This window comes from Poecilia latipinna, unplaced genomic scaffold (genome assembly GCF_001443285.1).
Source record: "Poecilia latipinna isolate Pla-1442-1.1 unplaced genomic scaffold, P_latipinna-1.0 Scaffold2222, whole genome shotgun sequence".
NCBI classification, from domain to species: domain Eukaryota; kingdom Metazoa; phylum Chordata; class Actinopteri; order Cyprinodontiformes; family Poeciliidae; genus Poecilia; species Poecilia latipinna.
Window position 1 is genome coordinate 31,386 of NW_015114838.1, and position 21,093 is coordinate 52,478.

The 21,093-nt window shown below is 38.8% G+C and overlaps 3 protein-coding genes across 4 annotated transcripts in view; 1 reads left to right on the forward strand and 2 right to left on the reverse strand.

The window, feature by feature from the left end:
* Positions 1–2,475: 2,475 nt before the first annotated feature.
* Positions 2,476–7,483, reverse strand: abhd14b (abhydrolase domain containing 14B). The gene is made up of 4 exons (XM_015018042.1): positions 7,374–7,483; positions 5,575–5,789; positions 4,280–4,521; positions 2,476–4,206 (listed from the first exon to the last, which is right to left on the reverse strand). The coding sequence occupies exons 2-4, from the start codon at positions 5,786–5,788 to the stop codon at positions 4,027–4,029; spliced, it is 636 nt and encodes a 211-aa protein (XP_014873528.1). The 5' UTR covers position 5,789; positions 7,374–7,483; the 3' UTR covers positions 2,476–4,026.
* Positions 7,484–7,601: 118 nt separating this feature from the next.
* mst1 (macrophage stimulating 1) overlaps positions 7,602–21,093 on the forward strand; it is a 23,528-nt gene continuing 10,036 nt past the window's right edge. The window contains exons 1-8 of one of the 2 annotated variants that reach the window (XM_015018041.1): positions 7,602–7,723; positions 7,823–7,880; positions 8,321–8,465; positions 9,820–9,935; positions 10,034–10,148; positions 11,667–11,803; positions 12,352–12,472; positions 13,998–14,116. In XM_015018041.1, the coding sequence (XP_014873527.1) occupies positions 7,832–7,880; positions 8,321–8,465; positions 9,820–9,935; positions 10,034–10,148; positions 11,667–11,803; positions 12,352–12,472; positions 13,998–14,116 (802 nt within the window). In that variant the 5' untranslated portion in view covers positions 7,602–7,723; positions 7,823–7,831. Of the gene's footprint in view, positions 7,881–8,320; positions 8,466–9,819; positions 9,936–10,033; positions 10,149–11,666; positions 11,804–12,351; positions 12,473–13,997; positions 14,117–21,093 lie in introns of both variants that reach the window. The other variant, XM_015018040.1, reaches the window with a different exon arrangement.
* On the reverse strand, positions 16,187–17,962 carry LOC106936825 (uncharacterized). The gene has a single exon (XM_015018043.1). The coding sequence runs from the start codon at positions 17,641–17,643 to the stop codon at positions 16,432–16,434; it is 1,212 nt and encodes a 403-aa protein (XP_014873529.1). The 5' UTR covers positions 17,644–17,962; the 3' UTR covers positions 16,187–16,431.

Genomic DNA, 21,093 nt, shown 5'->3' on the forward strand with positions numbered 1-21,093 from the left:
CGTGGTAATGACACTTATTCGTGCCCAGTTGGGAGACGCTGAGCCGGTGGGCGGACGGAAGAAAGGGACGTCGATCCATAGGTGTTTTTTGCAGGGTTCCTACCGATCTCAAAACTTTCATACTTTTCCTGTTTGTAGTTTTTGCCACATTGAAGAACAAAACCTTAACCCCAACAAATCATCGTCTGAATTTTTGATTCATCGGTACAGTAAAATGTTTAAATGTTTGTTGGGGAATCTGGACTGAATGTATTTAAATTAAGAGTTATTCGATCAGAACTAGATCATCCTGTACCAAGTCCAGAGTCTTTAAAGCCAATTCTGATCTGTAACGTTTTGATTTATCGCAGTTTGGTGTCATGAGGCCAACAAACCTGTAAAATGGCCCATTTTTATCTACGACTAACTGTGCCTTTATATGCAACTCAAAATTAAAAATCATCAAAGTTAACAAATACGGTAACACTTTATTTGAAGGGGTGTGCATAAGACTGGCGTAATACTGTCATAAACATGTTATAACACCTGTTATGAACATGAAGGAGTTTTCATGAATGGTTATGATTCTTGTCATGAAGTGTCATTCAGTAAATGAGACTTTAAATGCAAAGTTGGACTTTACATGCAACTTTTAGTACAACTTTGCATTAAAAGTGTCATTATTTGCCAAATGACACTTCATGATATCAGTCATAACCATTAATGAAGACTCCTTCATGCTCATAACAGATGTTATGTCATGTTTATGACATGTCAATCTTATGCACACCCCTTCTAATAAAGTGTTATCACAAATACTCATGTTGAGATGTGGCAAAAGAAAGATTTAATATGAAAATTTTTCTCAGTAAATATGTAATTTTACTGGAACTAGTTCTCACCAGATGACATGAACCCAAGTGACCCACACATACAGTATGAATTAGCACAGGGAATAAGTATAAGACATGCCTGCTAAAATGTGCTAAAGTGAATTTCATCCCCTCTACTGTTTTATCTTTTCTCCATTCCTCTAGTCAAAGTTTTTCTCAACCCCTCACCACGACGTTACTTCCTCAAAACTTCACTGTCGGTCCAGTGATTCTCCGAGAATTTGATCAACTTTTTCAAAAGCTACGCAGAATAGTTAAGATGCGTAGTTTTTCTTCAGCAGTGGAGTCTTGTGCAATGACTGTAATAGAGACGATAGATGTTTTGTATGAAACCACTCCACCTACTGATCCCAGGTATTTTGGAAGCTCTCTGTGAATCATTCTTATTGTTTTATCTCTCTTCAATAATGATGTGGATTAAGGTGAAATAATTTTCTTTCTACTTTTTGATTGTGGATCCAGCGGTGCACTGGAACATTTAAAGATTTAGAGATGCAGATTAGATGTTTCTTGTGCAGCAATGGTAATGGGAAAACCTTTTGATGGACCATGAATTAGGCTTAAACCAAATGATATTAATTGGCACCATCAGGGGGCAGGATTGCTTTCTGAACAGTCATCAACGTTTATTCTCTGTGTCTTTATACATTTTTCACATAATTTCTAAATGAATTTGCGTTCGTTTCTTTGTATGTGTGGATTATTTGGTTTCTTACTGACATGTGGTGCAAACTTTGTCAATTTTAGAAATACAGCTCTGGAAAAAATACACTCCTGGTTTTTCCACCAAATGTTGATTTCTGAATTCTTCCTGAGTTAAAACATCAGTGTTGTTGTTTCTAAATGAATATGAACTTGTTTTCCTTACATTATTTGAGGTCTGAAAAAACTGCATCTTTTTTGTTATTTTGAGCATTTCTCATTTAAATAAATAGTAAAATTTTGCATGGAATATCAGAGACATGTTCTCAGTAGTTCATAGAATAAAAGAACAATGTTCATTTTACTGAAACATCTACATGAGTACATATACAGAGTAAAATCTGAGAAACTGATCATTTTCAGTGGTCTCTTAATTTTTTCCAGAGCTTTATATTTAGTCAGAAAATAGTTGGGATGTTTAGTAGCTTTACAGGAATCCAGAACTTCAAATTATGGAACAATTACTTCAATTTCTTATCATAGATTGAGAAAATTCTCAGATCAAATCCCATAATTTCGTGTCTTTTTTTCGAGATTGCGTAGGAGCCCTGTTCCCTGTGTGTGATGTCAGAAGGGAGCTCAGGGAGTGGGTCTCCACAGAGCAGCACGGTTCTGTCAAACTGAGGGTCACCGACGAATCCTGCAGCTTCATCTTTGCGTGAATCCCGACTGGAAACACGCATCTGATTTCTCTGGTTTGACAGATTTCCTTTTGCCAAAAATAACAAAAAAAAAAAACAAAACAGAAAAAATATATCAAATTGGACCAGCTTGGGGATGAGAGGGAGGGATCAGCTTTAAGACATCAAGCAATGTTTTCATAAAGAGCGTCCCCCCCGCGACCCTCGCTGCCTCTGTGTTGGTGCGTCTCTGTAGGGAAGACGTGCGTATGTGATTCTGTAGTCTGTAGTCTGGTGCTATGTGACCATGTTTGACAAAGAGTGTGAAAAAACAGCAACATTTAGAGAAAAAAAAAAGAGTTAAATCAGTTAAAGTGACGTAAAAAAAATTATATATAGGAAAACAGCAGTGTTGATAAGTTTGAGATCTGACGTCGAAATGTTTTTTTTTTTTGTTCTGTTTTTGTTTTACTTATTGTATGTGTGTGTGAGCGTGAATGTTTGTGCGCGTGGAAGATTTAGCTCCTCCTCTTTTGGGCACTGGTCCATGTCGCTCCATTCTTTTGTACAGATGAAGCTTAAAAGAAAAAAAATAAATAAATAATGAAACAAAAAGAAGAAGAGGGCAAAATTTGTAAAATATTGTGTCTGTGACTCCTTGTAAAATATTTTCAAATTGTTTATTACAGAGAATCAGTTATTAAATAATGTTCATATTTTTCACTTCATCTAGCTGTGTGGTGTGTTTATTTGTCTGCAGGCAAAAAATTTGGGACAAAAATATTAAGTAGCTGTAAATGGCTTTATGGATACAGACGCATCAGACAATTAGAGAGAGCGTTGTTTATGACCTAATCATGTTATTCAGGTGAATTCAAGCAACTTTTAAATTATATGTTTGCTGTCAAATAAACTACAGCCATTTAAGTATCAGTACTCTTGGTAGTGTGGGCAGGTGTCAAATCCTGCAGGAAATTAAAATCTGCATAAAGCTCGTCAGCAGACGAGAATGTTGGGCTCTGAACTGTCCAGGTATTTTCCTTACAGTGGACCAAAACCAGCAGAGGGCTTCCCAAAATAAGAGGATGTCCAGAAACCTGGATGATGTGCTTCTTTTGGTACTTCTGTTTCCAAATTAAATGCAAAAGTTACTTAAATCTAAAATATGAGTTTGGATCACAAAGCAACAATCCAGTCTTTTGATCTGGTAAGATATTCTTTACATCGGTTTCAGGTGTGATGCAAAGCGCAGCATCAGGAGTCCATATAAGTAAATAAAACATAATTTAAAGATGGAAACAGAAACTGGGGTCAAATGACCAGAACCAAACCTACATCCTGGTTTGGTCTGTTTTCCAGTCAACCATCAATCAGTCAACCTGTTAATATATCAGATACTAAAGCTAAATAATTACAAACTTTATATGAGTTAATTTTATTTCTCATGGTTTTTAATAGACGTGCATGCTGGTATTTGTTTAGTTACAAACAGGTTCAGGTGTTAAAGCTTTCCTACAGTTACTGATGCAGTCCACAAGAGGGCAGTATGGGGGAAAAAAGCTCAAGCAGTTCATATAAATAATTAATGGGCATTGATTTGGTCAGACTGTTAACTGCAAAAGTAGAGATATCAAACTTCTGACATTTTTCTTAGTGGTCACAGAAGCCGCTGACTTTCTGAATGTATTAAACATCAAAACCTTCCAGTGATTTGATTTGCAAGCGTAGTTTTGTAGTGCATTTATATCTTGTGAGTTATTTGTTTGTTTGGCTCCTTTCAGTCCTTTGCGTGTTAGTTGGGAATTTCTTTGTTTGAAAGTGAGCGAAGAGCCTCACAGAGTCTCCAGGAAGTTGGTAAGCGCTTTGTGCCAGGTGTCTAGGTCGTCAAGGTAACACGGGTGTCCCGCCCCCTTCATCACCACCACCCTGTGGTTCGTCAGATTGCTCAGGTTACGGAGCGACGCCTCTCCGAGCTGAGTGTCCTGGTCGCCGTAAACGATCAGCGTCGGGACCTAAACGCACACACAGAGTAAATTTTTTTAGATTTGAAAAATCCATATTTTCTGCACGTTCTCGCATAAATACCTTGACGCTCCGGTACTGTTCTGCTGTGAATTTTTCAGTGCAGATTGGCGCCACGGGGACGTAGGCTCGTATTAGAGGCTGATGCTCCAGGAGGAAAGGGAGGGAGTACATCCCACTGAGTGACGGGCTGATCACTACGACAGGGCACAGACTCAGCTGCTCACACACTTCCTTCAGGAACGCTGCGGGGGCCGGTTCTCCCACCGACGCCGGCGCTTTGGCCAACTTGGACCGGCCGAGTTCTGAGGACAAGAAAGTTCACAGTAGACTTAGAAAAGACTCCTAAAGGAGATTGAAATTTGTTTTGTAGACCAACAAAATAGAAAACATTCAACCAGAAAAGTTAGCAAGATGCAAACCGTTTTTGTTTTTTTGTTTTTTTTGCAAAGGCAAATATCTAGAACCCTTATTTGGACTAATAGTAATTTAGTCTTTTCTACTCTGTTTCATGTGAAATTTATTGCTGCACAGATAAAATTATTTTGTTTTAAATTGGGTAAAGTTGACCACTGAGGTGCCAGCGTCGTCCCAGTGCAAAAAGTTTGTACATCACTGGTCTAAACGGTTTGATATCCCTTTAGTTTTCTGAGTTTTGTTGTTTCTATTTCTAAATAAAGATTAAGTAAACTCAACTTTTTGAGCTTTCCATCATGTTATGTTATTCCCTCATCAAAAACATGCATGGACTGTTGTTTTGATTCTTTCATGCATGTTAGAGAGATCCTTTAATCTCCATTCAGATGTGCAAAACGTCTGAGTGGACCTAGCTCCGCCTCCGAGACGCAGCTCCCCTTCAGAGCTGCAGTTTCCAAACTTCTGCCTCACAGAGCAGTCCTCCTGTGTAACTCCCCCTCTCAGCTCCTCCAGACTAGCCAGCACCAATTAGCTGGTGGAGCTGCACGTTAGCCTAGCTCATTATACGAGCTGCTTCTCAGTGCAATGTTGGTAAAAATGTTGCTAAAGGCTTAATAGTGGAGCAATATTGTGTTGACTTCCTGAACGTGGCGTCTCAAAAACAGACAGAGGTCCAATTTCAAGGCGTTAAATTACAAACCCACATTGATTTCAAGTCATATTTGGCTTTTTTTAAATAAAATCTGCAGACAACAATTATTTGATTATGTAATGAAACGGCTCTATGTGCCTGGAAAATACATAATACTGCCCCTTTAACTTTTATTGTCTTATATTCAGTGTATTTGTATGCATCCGCATGACAATAGTTTTAGCATTTGTGAAGCAACTACCGAAGTGCTTTGACTGACTGATCTGACGTTTGTTCACACTGGACGCACCTGGCAGGTCGAGGGCGACCGCTCGGCAGCCGGCTTTGGCCAGCGTCTCCAGAGTGCCGATGTTGAGCCAGTTCTCCGATGAGAAACGAATACCATGAAGGAGAAGAACCGACATCTTTGCTTCTCCCGCGGCCGGCTCGCTCTGTCTGTAGAAAAGTGGAGCTTTGCAGCTCTCCACCTCCACACTGCCCTCGCTCATCTTTACAGCCGACATCCTGGAGAGGAACAACCAAATCCAGCCGAATTAAACAGGAAACCCCATAACTTTAAGTTGCACAGTCTGAACTCTGAACCCTCTGAGAGAGAGAGGAGTGTTTCTGCTGGAGCACACCTGCATGAATGGTTGAAATATCAGCTCATCATTTTCTGCAAGAACCAGTGGCTGATTAATTTAAATCTATGGGGAAACAGTCAAACGTGCAGAACTGGAAGCACAGAGTACAGATTTAAAATAAAAACCTTTTCTGTCCCCAGGAGGACTTATTTATGGTATCGCTACTTTCTAAAGCAAAACTCAATGGATAAAAATGATGAAACAAAAACATCTTAAAACTGATAAGCGGCCATTAAGTCAGATTAATTTGTTTATTCATATTCTTTAATCCTTCTGTGAGAAATATTCTTTAAAATTTAAGTGACATATCAGCATCTCAGATTAATTGTTACCTTGAATAGCATTTTCGAAAACAAATTATTTTCCCCTTCAAACTTTTATTCTTTTGCTTTGCTAAATTTAAATGTTTCAGATCTTCAAACTGATTTTTACCTGAGTAAATGCAAAAAGCATTTTTTTAGTCATGATTTCTTTTATTTATTAGGGAAAAAGCTATGCAAACCTGCATCGCCTTATGTTAAAATGTAACATAAGGCGTGTTACATCTTAACACGCCTTATTTTTACACTTAGATACATTTCTGTTTTTAACATCGCTGTGGAGACATCTTGTCCCACTCGTCTCTGCAGAATGCTTTTATTTCAACCATATTGATGAGATTTTGATAATTAATGGCTTAATCAATAATCTGTGCTTCGTTTTAGTAAAGGCTTAGACTAGACCAGTGTGCAACTTTAATCTTTTTCTGTTTGTTTGCTTTACGTAACTCAGAGGTGGACTTCGACGTGTTATGGATCATTGTTGCAGAACTACACGCTCTTGGTGTAATTTTTTTTTTTTGAGCTCTGGGATTTTACAGCCTCAAAGCCAAAGAAAAGGCTTTGTAATCCATTACAGGCTGTAAAAAACTACGGTAGTGAATACTTTTAAGAAGCAATAAAGTAAAATGACACAAATCTATACAAAAGTAGGGTAAAAATGAGAAATATTTAATGGATGATGTGGAGCATGGGTCAACACTTTCCAGCACAGAAAGACTCCAGACTCAGTGGAGCCAAAGCAGAAATTAGAAAAGCTCTGATAAGTGTTGGAACACCTGTTGAGACTGCATCAAAAACTAAAGTATTCCCGCTGATACAGCGGTGGAGAAACAATAGGATGAAGTGACTTCCTGCTGATTTATAAGGGATTGGCAATAAAATCACAGGTTGCAGATTACCTGCCGCGCAGGTAATCTGCCGTTCACACACAAAAAGCAACATCGTCTATCTGCTTTATGTCTCCATTTATTGTTCATCCACATGTTTTTCTTTCTACTGCTTGCAGCTGATGTGTGATCACTGCACCGTGAAAAAGTTTGCAGAGTTTCGGAGTTTGATCAAAGTCCACTTTAACTCATTTTCCATTTAGTTCGCGCAATTTGCACCTTCATGACAACCGCGGTGAGAATGTGAGCATTTCTTACCCGAACAGCGATGATTAATCTGGAGAAAATAAGAAGATGCGAACAAGGAAGCAGCAGCAGTTTCACTTTAACTCCCCGGGAAATGAGAAGAAGGAAAACACAGCTAAAAAAAGACCCTACTGCCCCCTAGCGGCTTTCTGGACAACTACAGCCCACAGGGCGATGTGTCACTGCTTATTAATGATTAATAAGCTTATTGATTAGCTGTTTGGGGGATTAAGGCTACTGTTTGGTTAGCGGCTTAGTGCTCTGCGCTGGGCTGTTGGATTTCTGCTTTCTGACTTTCTGTGAAGATTTTTGACGATTTATTGAACCTTTAAGGGTTTTTATTGTTTTTAAAATTATTTGAGGTGGGCTTGTGGTCAGAAGTGCAAAATTCAGACTCACCTCATTGTAATTAAATCAGAGTTGATAATAGCATCATTACAAAAGAGTGCTATCTTCCTCAGAAGCAAACAATGAAGCCGTTTCTGCTCTGTATTCTCCTGATTACTGGATTGACTACTGGTAAGATCCTGGGTTTTCCCAAATTTAAACTAAGTTAAAACCTTTAAATATATTTACTTTTAGAGACACTTTACCAGATTTACGCTGAAATTAAGCTGCATCACAGACAGAAAGTAGGATTTAGAAAATTGAAATCAGAAAAAGTAATCGATAATTCCCAGTAAATAGTTAGAAGATTGATTTGTTTTGGGTATATGATGAAAAATGACAAAAGTATTAGGTGTGTTTCAGCAGCTAAGTGCAAACATGCAGCTATCTGAAGCTCTCCTTTGTCACAATACACAAAACAGCAGCAGGAGAGTCTTGGTCCAAAGGTTGCATGTGTGCAGGGTCATGTCCGAATGTTCCTGATGGTGCCACTGATCTGCTGCTGACCGTTTCTATCAGCATCAACACATTCACATCTGCATTATGTCTGGGGTTCTGCTGTACGTGAACAGCGCTCCGCAGCTCTCTCAACGACTACCAGCGCTCCGAGGGCAGGGAGCTCGTACCCACCGCCTGGAACGCAGCTCGGATGCAGATGTTGCCGGGTTTGAACTTGGAGGAGTGCGCAAGCCGCTGCTCGCAATCCCAGGACTGCAGGTGAAACCGCACCGTCTGCAGACAAGAATTGCTTCGCATTTCTCTCAATACACACCATCCCTTGTCTTCAGTGTGGTAGCGGCTGCATCATGCTGTGGGAATTGTTTTCTTTGGGAATATGGTTAACTACAGGAAATTTATGGAAAGTAAAGCTTGTTAGAGGCTGCAAGAGACTTACACTGGGCTTGATTTAGTTTTTATTTGTTTACTTGTTTGTTTGTTTGTTTGTTTGTTTTACCTAAATATAAAACCAGAACTACAAAGTAGTAGTTGAATGGCCTAGTCAAAGTCTAAACATAAAACCAATTGACAATACTTTACAAAAATGTAAACATTATGTTCACAGACTCTCTCCTTTCAATTTAGTTACACTTGTGCTGTTTTGACAAGAAAAATGGGCCTAAAATTCAGTCTGGTAGATATATATATTTCTTTTTTGGTATATTCTCAGATATAACATGAAAAACACAACCAGTGCTTTCTGATATCCCCAATAAAACACATCAGAGTCAGTGGTTGTTACCAAATACAAAAGAAGTTTAGTGTGGTTGAAAACCTTTGCAAGGGTCAATATATTCAGCAGTATTTATATTAAAACCAAAGGTTTTGCTTTCAGATATCAATGAAGTCAGCAGAGATGTGAAGCGCACTTTTCTGCCCAACTAAATTTTCATAAAGCTCATAAATTAGGTTAATTTGTGTGAACGTATCCCTGTTTGCTAGTTACACTGGAATTTTTCAGAACAAAATAACAATAATTTGAACCTCTTTAAGTAAAATTTCTCCAGTCTCTTTTTATGCTCACTTTAAACATAAACATTATGGATTTCTGCAGCATTTTCTAGTTGGGTTTTCTAAAAAGTGAGCAGAAAACAAGCGCCAACATAGCCTGCATGTGCAGAACGTGTCTTGCCATCAGCCTACACTAAACGCTGTCCTCTTCCAGGCTAATTTTATCTCCTGCTGTCACTTTAAACATCTTAATTGCTGCCCAAAGAGAGGAGAAACTCGATCCACGCACACTTTCCCCCCCATGTTACATCGTGATAATCATGATGCAAATTCAGCATTAGACCCCTCATCCATATCTGTCAGAGTTGGAAGTTTGAGCAGTTGCCGAAGCTCCTAAATAGGGAAACAGTCTGTGAGATATACTTTTGTCCTCAAAGTTACTTTTCATAGCTTTGTTTGTGACAAAAAGGTGTTTTATTTGCACACATTTCCTCCCTGATTTGCAGCTAGACACTAAATCTCCCACACCCGATAACATCGCTCACAGTTTCCCTCTCCAAACATGCATAACTAGTAATTTATCTGGTTGTAAAAAACACTGAAAAACATTTCTCATCTCCAGAGCTTTCAACTATGAGATTCGTCCAGTTGGCACCTGTAAACATCTGCCCTGGGTGGCCGACGGAAGCAACGCAGAAGTAAAGAGAAACGTCAACTGTGATCTTTACGAGAAGAAAGGTGAAGAGGTGACTGGTGAAAATCAGCTTTGCAGAAATAGTTTTTTTTTTTTTTGTTTTTTTAAACATAACTGCTTTGTTTTTTTTTGTTTTTTGCAGTTTATGTAAGGAAGTGCATTGTAGGTAAAGGGGAAGACTACCGGGGGAAAGTTTTCACCACAAAAAGTGGACTCACCTGCCAGCAGTGGTGGTCAAAGTTTCCTCACGATCACAGGTGATTTGTTTCTCTTGTGCAAGTCAGTAAGTATCATAAACATGCTTCGAATAGAGGTTTTTTTTTTAAAGACATCACTTATTTAGAGTTTATCTCTAATATTTCCTTCTGTCAATTTGATTTTACAAATGATTTATTTAAAAATACCAAGAATATTCACTTTCTTTCTTTTGCCAAAACTGATATTTGCATAAAAATGAGAAAAAAAAAGAAAAGGAAAATTGCTGTTTTTATTGCCAAAAGATGATTTAGATGATTAAAAAAACTTTGGCAAAAGATGAGATGAACTGATTTATTATCACCACATTCAGGATTTGATTTGTTGACAAACTTAATTATTAATTATTTTAATTATTATCAAAATTAGAGGTGTCACTATTATTTTAATTATTATTATTAATTGTGATTGAGGTTATCTTGATAAATAATTAATAATTTATATTTGAATTGAATAAAATATTAAAATACCTTTAAACTCCAATGTGACAAACAAATAATTTAAAAAATGACAAATCGTCATGTAGTCAGTTCTTTACTGAGAAATGTCAAGTTGTATTCCTTATATATCCCTATCTTACATTTATTTAACAAAAAACAACCTTCTTTCAAACATTAAAAATATATAAACACAGATAAAGGATACTCTACTCTATGGTTATTTTTGGAAGATCCGGTTTTTGCTTTGATTGCTTAAAACTAAATACATCTGTGAAGGAAACAGAAAAATATTAACTTCAAACTAACAAAATGAAAAAAAAAATAGAATATCTAATTCCTGTTTCTGTTTGTAATATTTATTAAGAAATAAGTGTACATAAATCTGTTTTTTACAGCAAAATATCAAAACTTGACAGTAAATCTGAATGATTTCCATAGAATGCACTGCAAAAACAAAACATGGGCAACAACTAAAATCTTAATGTTAAGTTGGCACAACTTAAAATATTTACTTAATTTGTTGCATGTAATTGAATAAAATTGGTCAAACTTAAGTTATTTACATTTGTTTAACATGGCAACTTAAACTTAACATATTTACTCGGTTAAACTTGATTTAATTACTTCTTATTAACTAAATTTTTTAAAAGTTGGATTATCTGTTTTCTTTTTGCCATCAGTTTCCAGTCTAACCAATGTTAACGTCAAAAAGATGAGAGAAAGAAAGCAGTTCAGAAGCAATCTGGTCCCGGTTTTCTTCATAAACATGCAAAAGACACATCAAAATAATGTAAAGAGAAACAGATATCATAAATAAAGATGGTCTGATTACTCTGGTTAAACATTTGAATAGTTGTTTTCGCCACACTGTGTGCCAGCCTCATGGGAAACCCAAATTGTGCAACTGCAGGTGAAACGTCCAGATCTCTGTAGATTTTACTAAAACAAACATGGCAGTGACTCATCAGAGCGCTGCGGCTTTTCTCTCTCAGTCCTGTTTATCCAGCCGCCGTGAGCGTGTAAAGTGAATGTCACCACCCACACTTTATGTGGGTCAATCCGTCACCCTGTTTGTCTCAGATGGACTCCTTCGCCTACCAACGGTCTGGAGCTGAACTACTGCAGGAACCCGGATGGGGATCGGATCGGCCCGTGGTGCTACACCACCGACCCGGAGCGGCGCTACGAAAGCTGCAACATCCCACAGTGCAAAGACGGTACGACTCTGACAGGATGGAGAACCGAAGAACGCGCAGCTGAAATGTTGTACAGAAAATATGGTGCAGCTTTGAGTGCAAGTTTTTGCATCTTTGTAAAGACATCTGCCTGAAAAAAAAAAAAAAAAAGTCGTTGACAGAAAAATTCTGGTTCTCACTAATTTTCACCGAATAAGAAAAAGATAATTTTTGTAAAAATCATGTTTTTGCAAAAAAAGATTGTTATATGTACGACTTCAATGGGAAGAGAAACTAAAAAACACACTGTTGATCTGTTGAGCTTTTGATTTGTTGAAATATCATGTGCACGGAAAACATGGCTGCAGTTTTCTGAGTTTCTGCATCTTTGTAAAAACATTTGCCTAAAAAACCCAGATCCTTATCAGAAAAATTAATAAATTCCTGTTCTTTTTACTTTGTTTTACAAATAGATTATAACAAATTTTTAAAAAAGTGTAACTCTATTAGCAACAAATGATGTACTGGTTTGCTTATTTTTGAGGAGTTTTTCTCATTGCTTGTATAAAAATGTCTGCCTGTGTGTGCAGAGGTGTGCATCACCTGCAATGGAGAAGACTACCGAGGCCAGGTGGATCACACTGAGAGCGGCAAAGAGTGCCAGAGATGGGATCAGCAATTCCCTCATCAACACATCTACCAGCCTGAAAAGTACATGTTCATGCATGGCTGCTCTGCAGTTAGTGAGCTTACCAAATTGATTGGCTTCTTTGCTGCAATGCATTGCTATTCTTTAGATGCTGCTGGTCACCGATAGGGAAATACGTTGTGGTTTTGCTATTTTTCCAGGTATTCAGTTTTAAATTTTTCAATCAGGATAAACAGTCAATTTAAGCTTCCATGTGCAATATCCTTGGATGACATCACAAAAGGTATAAGGCAACTTATTTGAAATCCTCTGCAGAAATGTCTTTCCTCCCATTTTTGCATGTTTTCAATCAAATTTCTCCATTTCCATTTACCTTATAGCCGTAGCAAAACATTTGTGCGCTAGGAGAAAATTTAACATGGATTTCGATAAGATCGTCCAATATAATAATAATAATAATAATAATAAAAACCTAGAAGCAGTTTGTGAAAAGGCCAAATTTCATTATGGAAGATATTCAGCCATTATTGTGTCATTATTAGCTGATGGATAATTCCAGGCAAACTAGAGGAGATAATAAATAAAAATGTTCCATCCTCAGAGGAACAGAGAAGTTGCTCTGGGAATATGAGCAGGGTTCAGTCTACCTGCAGTTCTTCTTACTGTAAAGGGAAATAATGTAGCTGTTTAAGGTGATATATGTAGATTAGAGTGTTTTCAGAATCAGAATAACACCAGCTGTAGTTTAAAAAACTACCTTAGCTTTAGCTCTGGCTTTTACTTTATCATCAGTGGCAGTATCCTCCAAGGCGCGGGAGTCATCAGAGTAAAACTTTGGTTCATTTATGGTTAAACTCCTTCATGTGCAACTTAAATGCATTAGAGTCTGTCAAATTCAGTCAAAAATCCCCCAGGTGTTAGCTAACGCTATGCTAGCTGAACCTTTGATTCCTGTGCCTCTTGTGATGTCACTGAGTAAAATACACGCACAGCAGATGAAGTAATGATCTTTAAAGTTTAAAGTTTAGTTTAGTTTTACACTCGGCTGTGTTTGAGTAGTTAAGAAATGCACCTCAGGGTAGAAATTTAAGGTAAAGTAACATTTTTATTAGCATAGACATGGGGGCATTATGAAATAATCTTGTTTTAAATCATCTGCACCTTTTGGTAGCTCAAATAATTTACTTTTTTCAGGATAAATGAAACTGGACAAATTTTAGATTATCTACCTGCTACCGTTTCATGTTCAGTGTTGAGGAACTTTTACTACCTTCAAAAATGTATCCAGGCATTTCTGTTTTTGTAGGATACAAAATTGAAACCTATTTCTTTGTAGACATTGTTTGAAATGGAAAAGACAAAACATGTCTTCTAAAGTAAACCACATAAATGTAGAGAATAGCTGCTAAACTGAACTGACCAATATATTCAGTCAGAAAAATAATAAAATCTTGTGTAGAAACGACAGTAAGATAAAATATATCTTTACAAGAGGTGCAAATAATTGTGGTGGCAGTTTCATCATCGCTGCTTAATATTTGGTTTTAATCTTTTATTATGTTTTAATGTAATGTGTTTCTATTTCAGGTACCCTGACAAGAGCTTAGATGATAATTACTGCCGTAACCCGGACGCCTCTCCGGTGCCGTGGTGTTACACCACCGACCCGGAAACAGAGAGAGAGAGCTGTGACATCAGCAAATGCAGTAAGAAAATATTCATTTTTCTGCACAAAAATCCTAAGCTTGTCCATGTTTTCCATGTTTAAAGCTGAAAATACAGATTTATGTCACTGAATGCAAAATGTAAACATTGTGGAAAACATTTTTTATTCTAATAATTAGACTGTGGATTTAGTTGCAATGGTTTCTGTCTTATTATAAAGTTTAGTTTAGTGTTTTCATTTATTTATTTGCTTTAGTGTGGAAAGAAAAAACACTGATTCCTGGAAAACACAATGGGACTGGGTTGTGTTATTAATTCACAGTAATTAAATTACCTTGTTATTGTTTGGCACATTAGCTTCCTAAATATGACACATTTCAGGGTTGGTACCGGTGTGTCGGGTTCAGCAGAACCAAACAGATGCTTGTCCAAGATTTTAAGTTTGACTCTTTCGGTTCAGTGAGGGTTAATTGAAGCCAACTCCCTAAAGCTATTTTACTATTCATGCAACTTGTTAAGGATTAAATTAGTTTTTATTTATTTGGTTTCTTATTTGTTCTTTTTCTGCTGCTTTGTTTTCACTGATCAATGGAAAACTAATAGAATTTAATGTGAAGGATTATTATTATTGAATTGTTATTTAAGCAGCAGTTCAATGTTTTCCCCAACATTCAGCATGTGTAATGTGTCAAGAACAGCATGAACTTTTCTGGTGATAAATCAGATCAATGGCGCAACAAAAGCTTGAATAGAGCGCCATCTTGTGGTGAGATAATTGATGAAAACATTACACGCCACTCTCTTAATACTTTATTTTACATTATTTAATTGCTTTGTATATTTTATATTTTCTTGATTCCCTTTTATTGACTTTTTTAGTCCTTTTAAATCTATTTGGAAACGCTGGTTATGTTTAAATAAACGTTTAAAAGTTTCAACAAAGAAAGTCTCTGGTAGAAAAGTAACTGTTTTCATAGCAACATAGAATGTTTTTTTTATTTCTGTCAATCTGGATTAATATGACCTTTACCTATAGCTAGACCAACACAGTTGCATCTTTTAAACAGAAATATAAGATATCCAATCATTAGAGAGACTGTCTTCTTTAATCACTGAATAATCGCTGAAAAAAGTTGGCTGTGATAGAGCACAGAAAGTTGAGTGGAAGGAAAAATGTGGCAAAAGATAATGCAGAAAACATGGAGATAAATGTGGACTTGAGAGTATTGCAAAGGAAAGAACATTCAAAACTTCAGTTGAGACAAACCATGAGAACCACAACAGAAAGATGCGATTCAGAAAGACATGGGCCACACTAGCAGTTTCCACCGTTTGAGATAATTTGAGGAACCATGTAACCAGCTGGGTGTTAATTCACTGTGTTTCATCAAGTCCAAAGGCTGAATTATGCAGCGACATGTCTAAAATATGACTGAGTTTTATGTAAAAATCAACTTTTTTGAGCTTTACGTCATGTTTTAATGCTCGATTCATTCATGCATGTTTGAGAAAGCCTTTAATCTCCATGGCAACCATTCAGCTGTGCAAAATGCTTGAATGGACATAGATCCACCTTCAACGTTCATCCTGAGAGCTGCAGTTTCCAAGCTACTGAACTTCCGCCTCACAGAGCAGCCCTCACCCTCTCAGCTCCTTCAGACTAGCCAGGAGCAATTAGCAAACGTCAGGTGGACAATCAGCTGAGCTCGTTATAGGAGTTACTTCTCAGTGAATCGCTAGTAAAAGCATTTGTTAGGTTGCATTTACACTGCAGCCTGAAGTGACCCAATTCCGATTTTTTGACATAATGCGACNACAGTTTAATTTTTATCATTACATTATGGAAAATAATGAACTTTATCACAATATGCTAATTTTTTGAGAAGTACCTGTAGTGTCCAAGGAACAAACGTGTCTGAAGGACAATCGATGACACCATGCACCAGCTGGACGAGTTCTGCTTGACTGACCAAATTAAATATGTGAACAATGTCCACTAGGTGTCACTAAGGCTCTATATTTTCACTTACAATTTAACATTGGAAAACTAAACAAAACTTAATGATGGAGTCAGCACACTGGACATTTGAATGGACAATTCTCTGTCCATTCAAATGCCTTCAGAAAGCAGAGCAATAATTTCTGAGACAGGTCTGAGGAAAATCTTGGCATGCCCTCCTTTTGTTATCTTCGCTTCTACCTGGTGTACGATCCTGTCGCTGCTTGGTAAGGTTTTCACAATGATCTCAATGGGCCAGTCGTTCCTGTGGGCTTGACTGTCTTTAAGCAAAACATCTCCCACCTTTATATTTCTTTCTTGCCGAGTCCATTTCCTGCGCACTTGTAGAGTGGACAACTATTCTTGTTTCCATCTCTTCCAAAATGTGTCTGCAAGACACTGAACATGTTTCCATTGTTTACCTTGGAGAACACCCATCTTGAATTCACCAGAAGGAGCTGACACTGTGCTTGTCTTCTGAGTAAGCAGCATAGCTGGAGTGAGGATGGTTGGCATCTCAGGATCATTAGACACAGGCACCAGAGGTCTGGCATTCATGATAGCCATGACTTCAGCCATGAGAGTGCTCAAAACCTCATGTGTGAGATGATTGTGTCCTGATTGGAGTAACATAGCATCCAGAACACATCTCGCTACACCAATAAGTCTCTCCCATGAACCACCCATGTGTGATGAATGCGGCAGGTTAAAAATCCATGTGCATCCTTTGCTTTGGAGATAGGATTCAACCGCTGCATGTTTGGAGCTGATGTTCAGTTCTCTGCATGCACCCACAAAGTTGGTTCCTCTGTCAGATCGGAGAAGTTTGTCAGGACCACGGATAGCAAAAAATCTCCTCAGAGCCTTGATAAAGCTATCTGTTGACATGGATTCCACCAGCTCTATGTGCAAAGCTCTGGTTGACATACAAGTGAAAAGGACGGCCCACCATTTACTATTAGCACTTCCTCTTCTCGTGTGACGTGTACTGATGGTCCATGGTCCAAAGACATCAAGGCCCACATTTGTGAATGGAGGTTCAGGTGTAAGTCTGTCTGTAGGCAGATCTGCCATTTTCTGATTTTGTAGATGTCCACGTAGCTTGCGGCAGATAACGCATTTATGGATTACAGAAGACACTAGACGCTTGGCTCCAATAATCCAGTAGCCGGCGGCTCGAATAGCTCCTTCTGTTATGTGGCGACCTTGGTGAGCCACCTCCTTATGAAAAAATCTCACAAGTAATGTGGCAATGTGGCATGTTCGAGGAATGATCAGCAGATGTTTCTCCTCGTTTGACATCTCTGCAGATGAAATACGACCTCCAACTCTCAGCAAATCCTTACTGTCCTTCACAGGATTAAGTTTCTGAAGTGGGCTTTGTTTAGTAAATGTCTCTTCCTTCTCAAGAAACTTAAGTTCCTTTTTGAAAGCCTCTTGTTGGATGACATAAATGATTAGAGTTTCAGCCTTTTTGAGCTCCATCGTATTGGGTATTTTCATAACACGTTTCCCTGTTTCACATTTTGCATCCTTATGGTTCTTCTTGAAGGAAACGACAACACTCATGGGTCTGGCAATTGTGTTGCAGAGTCTTGTCCAATCTGAGAATCGCTCAAATTGATGTGAACACCTAGCTGACCTGATGAGGTGTTGGTAGTCATAACTGTCACAATGGGTCAGATTTCAACATCCGTTTCAGGTTCCACCAGACTAAAGTTGTTGGTTTCAGGGGGATTTTCTACAGAGTCTGATGTCAAAAAACTGGGACCTGTAAACCAGCTGGTCTGTTGTAAGCACTCTGTTGCAGTAAACCGGGTAGCGTGGTCTGCAGGGTTCTGATTTGTGGAAACATAACACCACTGGTTTGGACAAGAGGATTGCCTGATTCTTGCCACTCTGTTGGACACATGCACATCAAATCTTCTTGAAGATGTAGCCAAGCACAATCTTGCTGTCTGTAAAAAACGTAACTGCATCCACACTGACATCCATTTCCTCTTGGATCACCTCATACAACTGTACAGCCAACACAGCAGCACAGAGTTGAAGGCATGGAATGGTGTATGCAGGCTGGCTCCAAAGCCAGCTTGGACTTACCCATGACAAAGCCAACATGGTATGTTCCATCAACATCAACTGCTCTCATGTAGGCTTCTCCTCCTATCGCGAGTGTAGATGTATCTGAAAAAATGCATAACTCTTTCTTTTGCAGTGATGTGGGTGAAATGGGGAAATAACTTATCCTACTGTGTAGGTCCTCCGGGGCTTTCAGAGAGTTTTTCCATGCGTTCCATTCTGCTTCTTTCTCAGAAGGTAGTGGAGAATCCCACTCGTCTTGTTGTGATGAAAGTTCGTGCAGAAGTGCTTTTCCTTGCATTATTATTGGGGCCACGAATCCCAAAGGGTCGAAGAGACTATTTACTGTTGACAGAATTCCTCTCTTAGTGAATGGCTTTGGTTCGCTTGAAACCTGAAATGTGAAGTTGTCAGTTTCTAAATCCCAAGAAAGTCCAAGGCTGCACTGGAGAGAGAGTGGATCTGCACCAAGCTCCAACTCCTTCAGGTCACTTGCTCGGTCTTCTTTAGGTAATGCTTCCATGACTTGGTTGCTGTTTGATGCTACCTTGTGCAGTCTTATATTGGATTCTGCAAGCATCTGTTTCGTCCTTTTCAGGAGGTCCACTGCTTCATCAGGTGTGGTCACTGAAGTTAGTCCATCGTCAACATAAAACTGTCTCTCCACAAACTGTCTTACATCAGAACCGTGTTCATTCTCACCCTTTTCAGCAGCTCCTCTCATGCAGTATATAGCAACGGCAGGTGATGGTGTGTTTCCAAACACGTGGACCTTCACTCTGTACTCTGCAATGCTCTTGTCAAGGTTGTTATCTTCATACCAGAGGAAACTGAGATAATCTCTATGATCCTCTCTGACAAGAAAACAGTAGAACATCTCCTGTTCATCTGCTGAGACAGTTACCAGTTCTCTTCGAAACCTCAGAGTGTTGTTCAAATCTGGGCCCTTTAGAAGTACATCATTTAAAGACGCTCCTTCTGATTCATATGCAGCACTTGAATCAAACACCACTGTGATCTGTCCTGGTTTTTTTGGGTGGTAGACACCAAATGTTGGAAGATGCCAGTGTTCTTTACCTTCTTATAAAGGGAGTGCTAGTTCAGCTTGGTCTTTATCAAGAATTTTCTGAATGAACTCCTTGGGTGCGTTCACACTGCAGCCTGAAGTGACCCAATTCCGATTTTTTTGACGTAATGCGACCTGTATCCAATCTTTTCATGGCAGTGTGAACAGCACAGGTCGGATTCTTTTTCGAATGTGACCCATATCCGATACGTATCCGATTCTAATGCGACCTAACGTTCAGGTCGCCTTCATCCGAACTGAATGTCACTGATACTCAACAAATCTCACTATTCTGTGTCCTGATACGCGCAAGCGGGAAGAAAAACAACAACCATGATGGACAATATGAGGATTAAGTTATTAATATGCTGCTCCGGCCGGACAACAACTTCAAATATGTAAGCTAAGCTCCACCGTTAGCCTCCATGTTTACTTCCGCAAACACTGAGCACTTCTTCTTTTTATGGCGGTTGGCAGAACACTGAGAACGCTGACGCTATTGCGCCCTCTACTGCGCATGCGGGACACTTTCAGGTCGTTTGCCCATTCACACTGCAGAACGCATACAGGTCGCATTTACTGGCAGTATGAACGGACCCACTTGGCAAAAAACATTGGAATTGCCAAAAAGTCGGAATTAGGTCACTTCAGGCTGCAGTGTGAACGCACCCCTTGTAGTGTTCTTTCATTTCTGCCTTTTTCTCCAGCATTTTCCTGAGTGAGTCAAGACACTTCATTGCATGTTCCCGGTTACTTGGAAGAAGCTGTCTTGGAGAGTAAAATGGTAAAGGGGCTACCCAGCTGTAATCCTCATTTTGGTAGACTTCTTTATCTATAATGCTCAGAAAAGCTTTGTCATTTACTGACAATCCTGATTTATTATCATCCTTGGATCTTTCAAACACTGAATGTTCCTGATTCTCTGAATACATAGGTTGAATAATGTCCCCACAAACAAAGGGATGGATCTGATGTTGTTGTAAGGTGCCATAGTTCTCCTTAATTTGGAACTGTTCGGACATGGACTTAAAAAGATGTGCGCCCACTCTGCAGCACATTTGCCTTAAAAGCACTGACCTTTGTAGATCCATGAAAACTTCCCACACAAACATCACCCACTACAACCCAACCCAAGTCGAGTCGCTGTGCATATGGAGCGTCATGAGGTCCATTTATTTGCTCTCTCACCTTATGCACTCTTAGGACATCTCTTCCTAGCAACAGCAGAATAGGAGCATCTGGATCCACTGCTGGAATCTTATGGGCGATTGCCTTTAGATGAGGGTGATGCTGTGCTGCCTCGGGGGAAGGTATTTCCAGTCTGTCATCTGGCACCATGTCACATTCAATTAAGGTCGGAAGTGGTATCTGTACTTTTCCATCCATAGACTTGAGAACAAAGTTATCAGCTCTTCTGCCGGACGTCTCTGTAGTTCCAGAACAGGTTTTCAATGTGTATGGAGCTGTGTTGGCTTGAACTCCAAACAAGTCAAAAAACTCTGTCTTTGCGAGCGATTTGTTGCTCTGCTCGTCAAGAACAGCATACATTTTAACAGCTTTGTCTTCTCTTCCTGCAGGGTATGCTTTAACTAAACAAATCTTGGCACATGAATGTGAACCGTCTAGGTTATTGCAAACTTCTGTACACTTTGATGTGATGGGTGTATCTTCACCTGGCTCCCCGCTTTCCTCTTTGTCAGATCCACAGCTCTCAGTTGTTGTTGAAGGAGGATCTGGATGTAAAACTGTTATGTGTGTCTCACTTTGACACTCAAAACATTTAATGGTTGCTTTGCAATCCTTTGCCATATGCTGAGTTGATCCACAACATCTGTAGCAAATATAGTTATCTTTAAGATAAGCTTTGCGTTCTC

What these genes read in the sequence shown, in the direction of transcription:
- abhd14b (XM_015018042.1), bottom strand. Translation starts at nt 5,788, where the DNA reads ATGTCGGCTGTAAAGATGAGCGAGGGCAGTGTGGAGGTGGAGAGCTGC. An exon ending in GGTCGCCCTCGACCTGCCAG is followed by an intron (nt 4,522 to 5,574) that starts GTGCGTCCAGTG and finishes TCTTGTCCTCAG; the next exon opens with AACTCGGCCGGTCCAAGTTG. An exon ending in AACAGTACCGGAGCGTCAAG is followed by an intron (nt 4,207 to 4,279) that starts GTATTTATGCGA and finishes GTGTGCGTTTAG; the next exon opens with GTCCCGACGCTGATCGTTTA.
- LOC106936825 (XM_015018043.1), bottom strand. Translation starts at nt 17,643, where the DNA reads ATGAGTGTTGTCGTTTCCTTCAAGAAGAACCATAAGGATGCAAAATGT.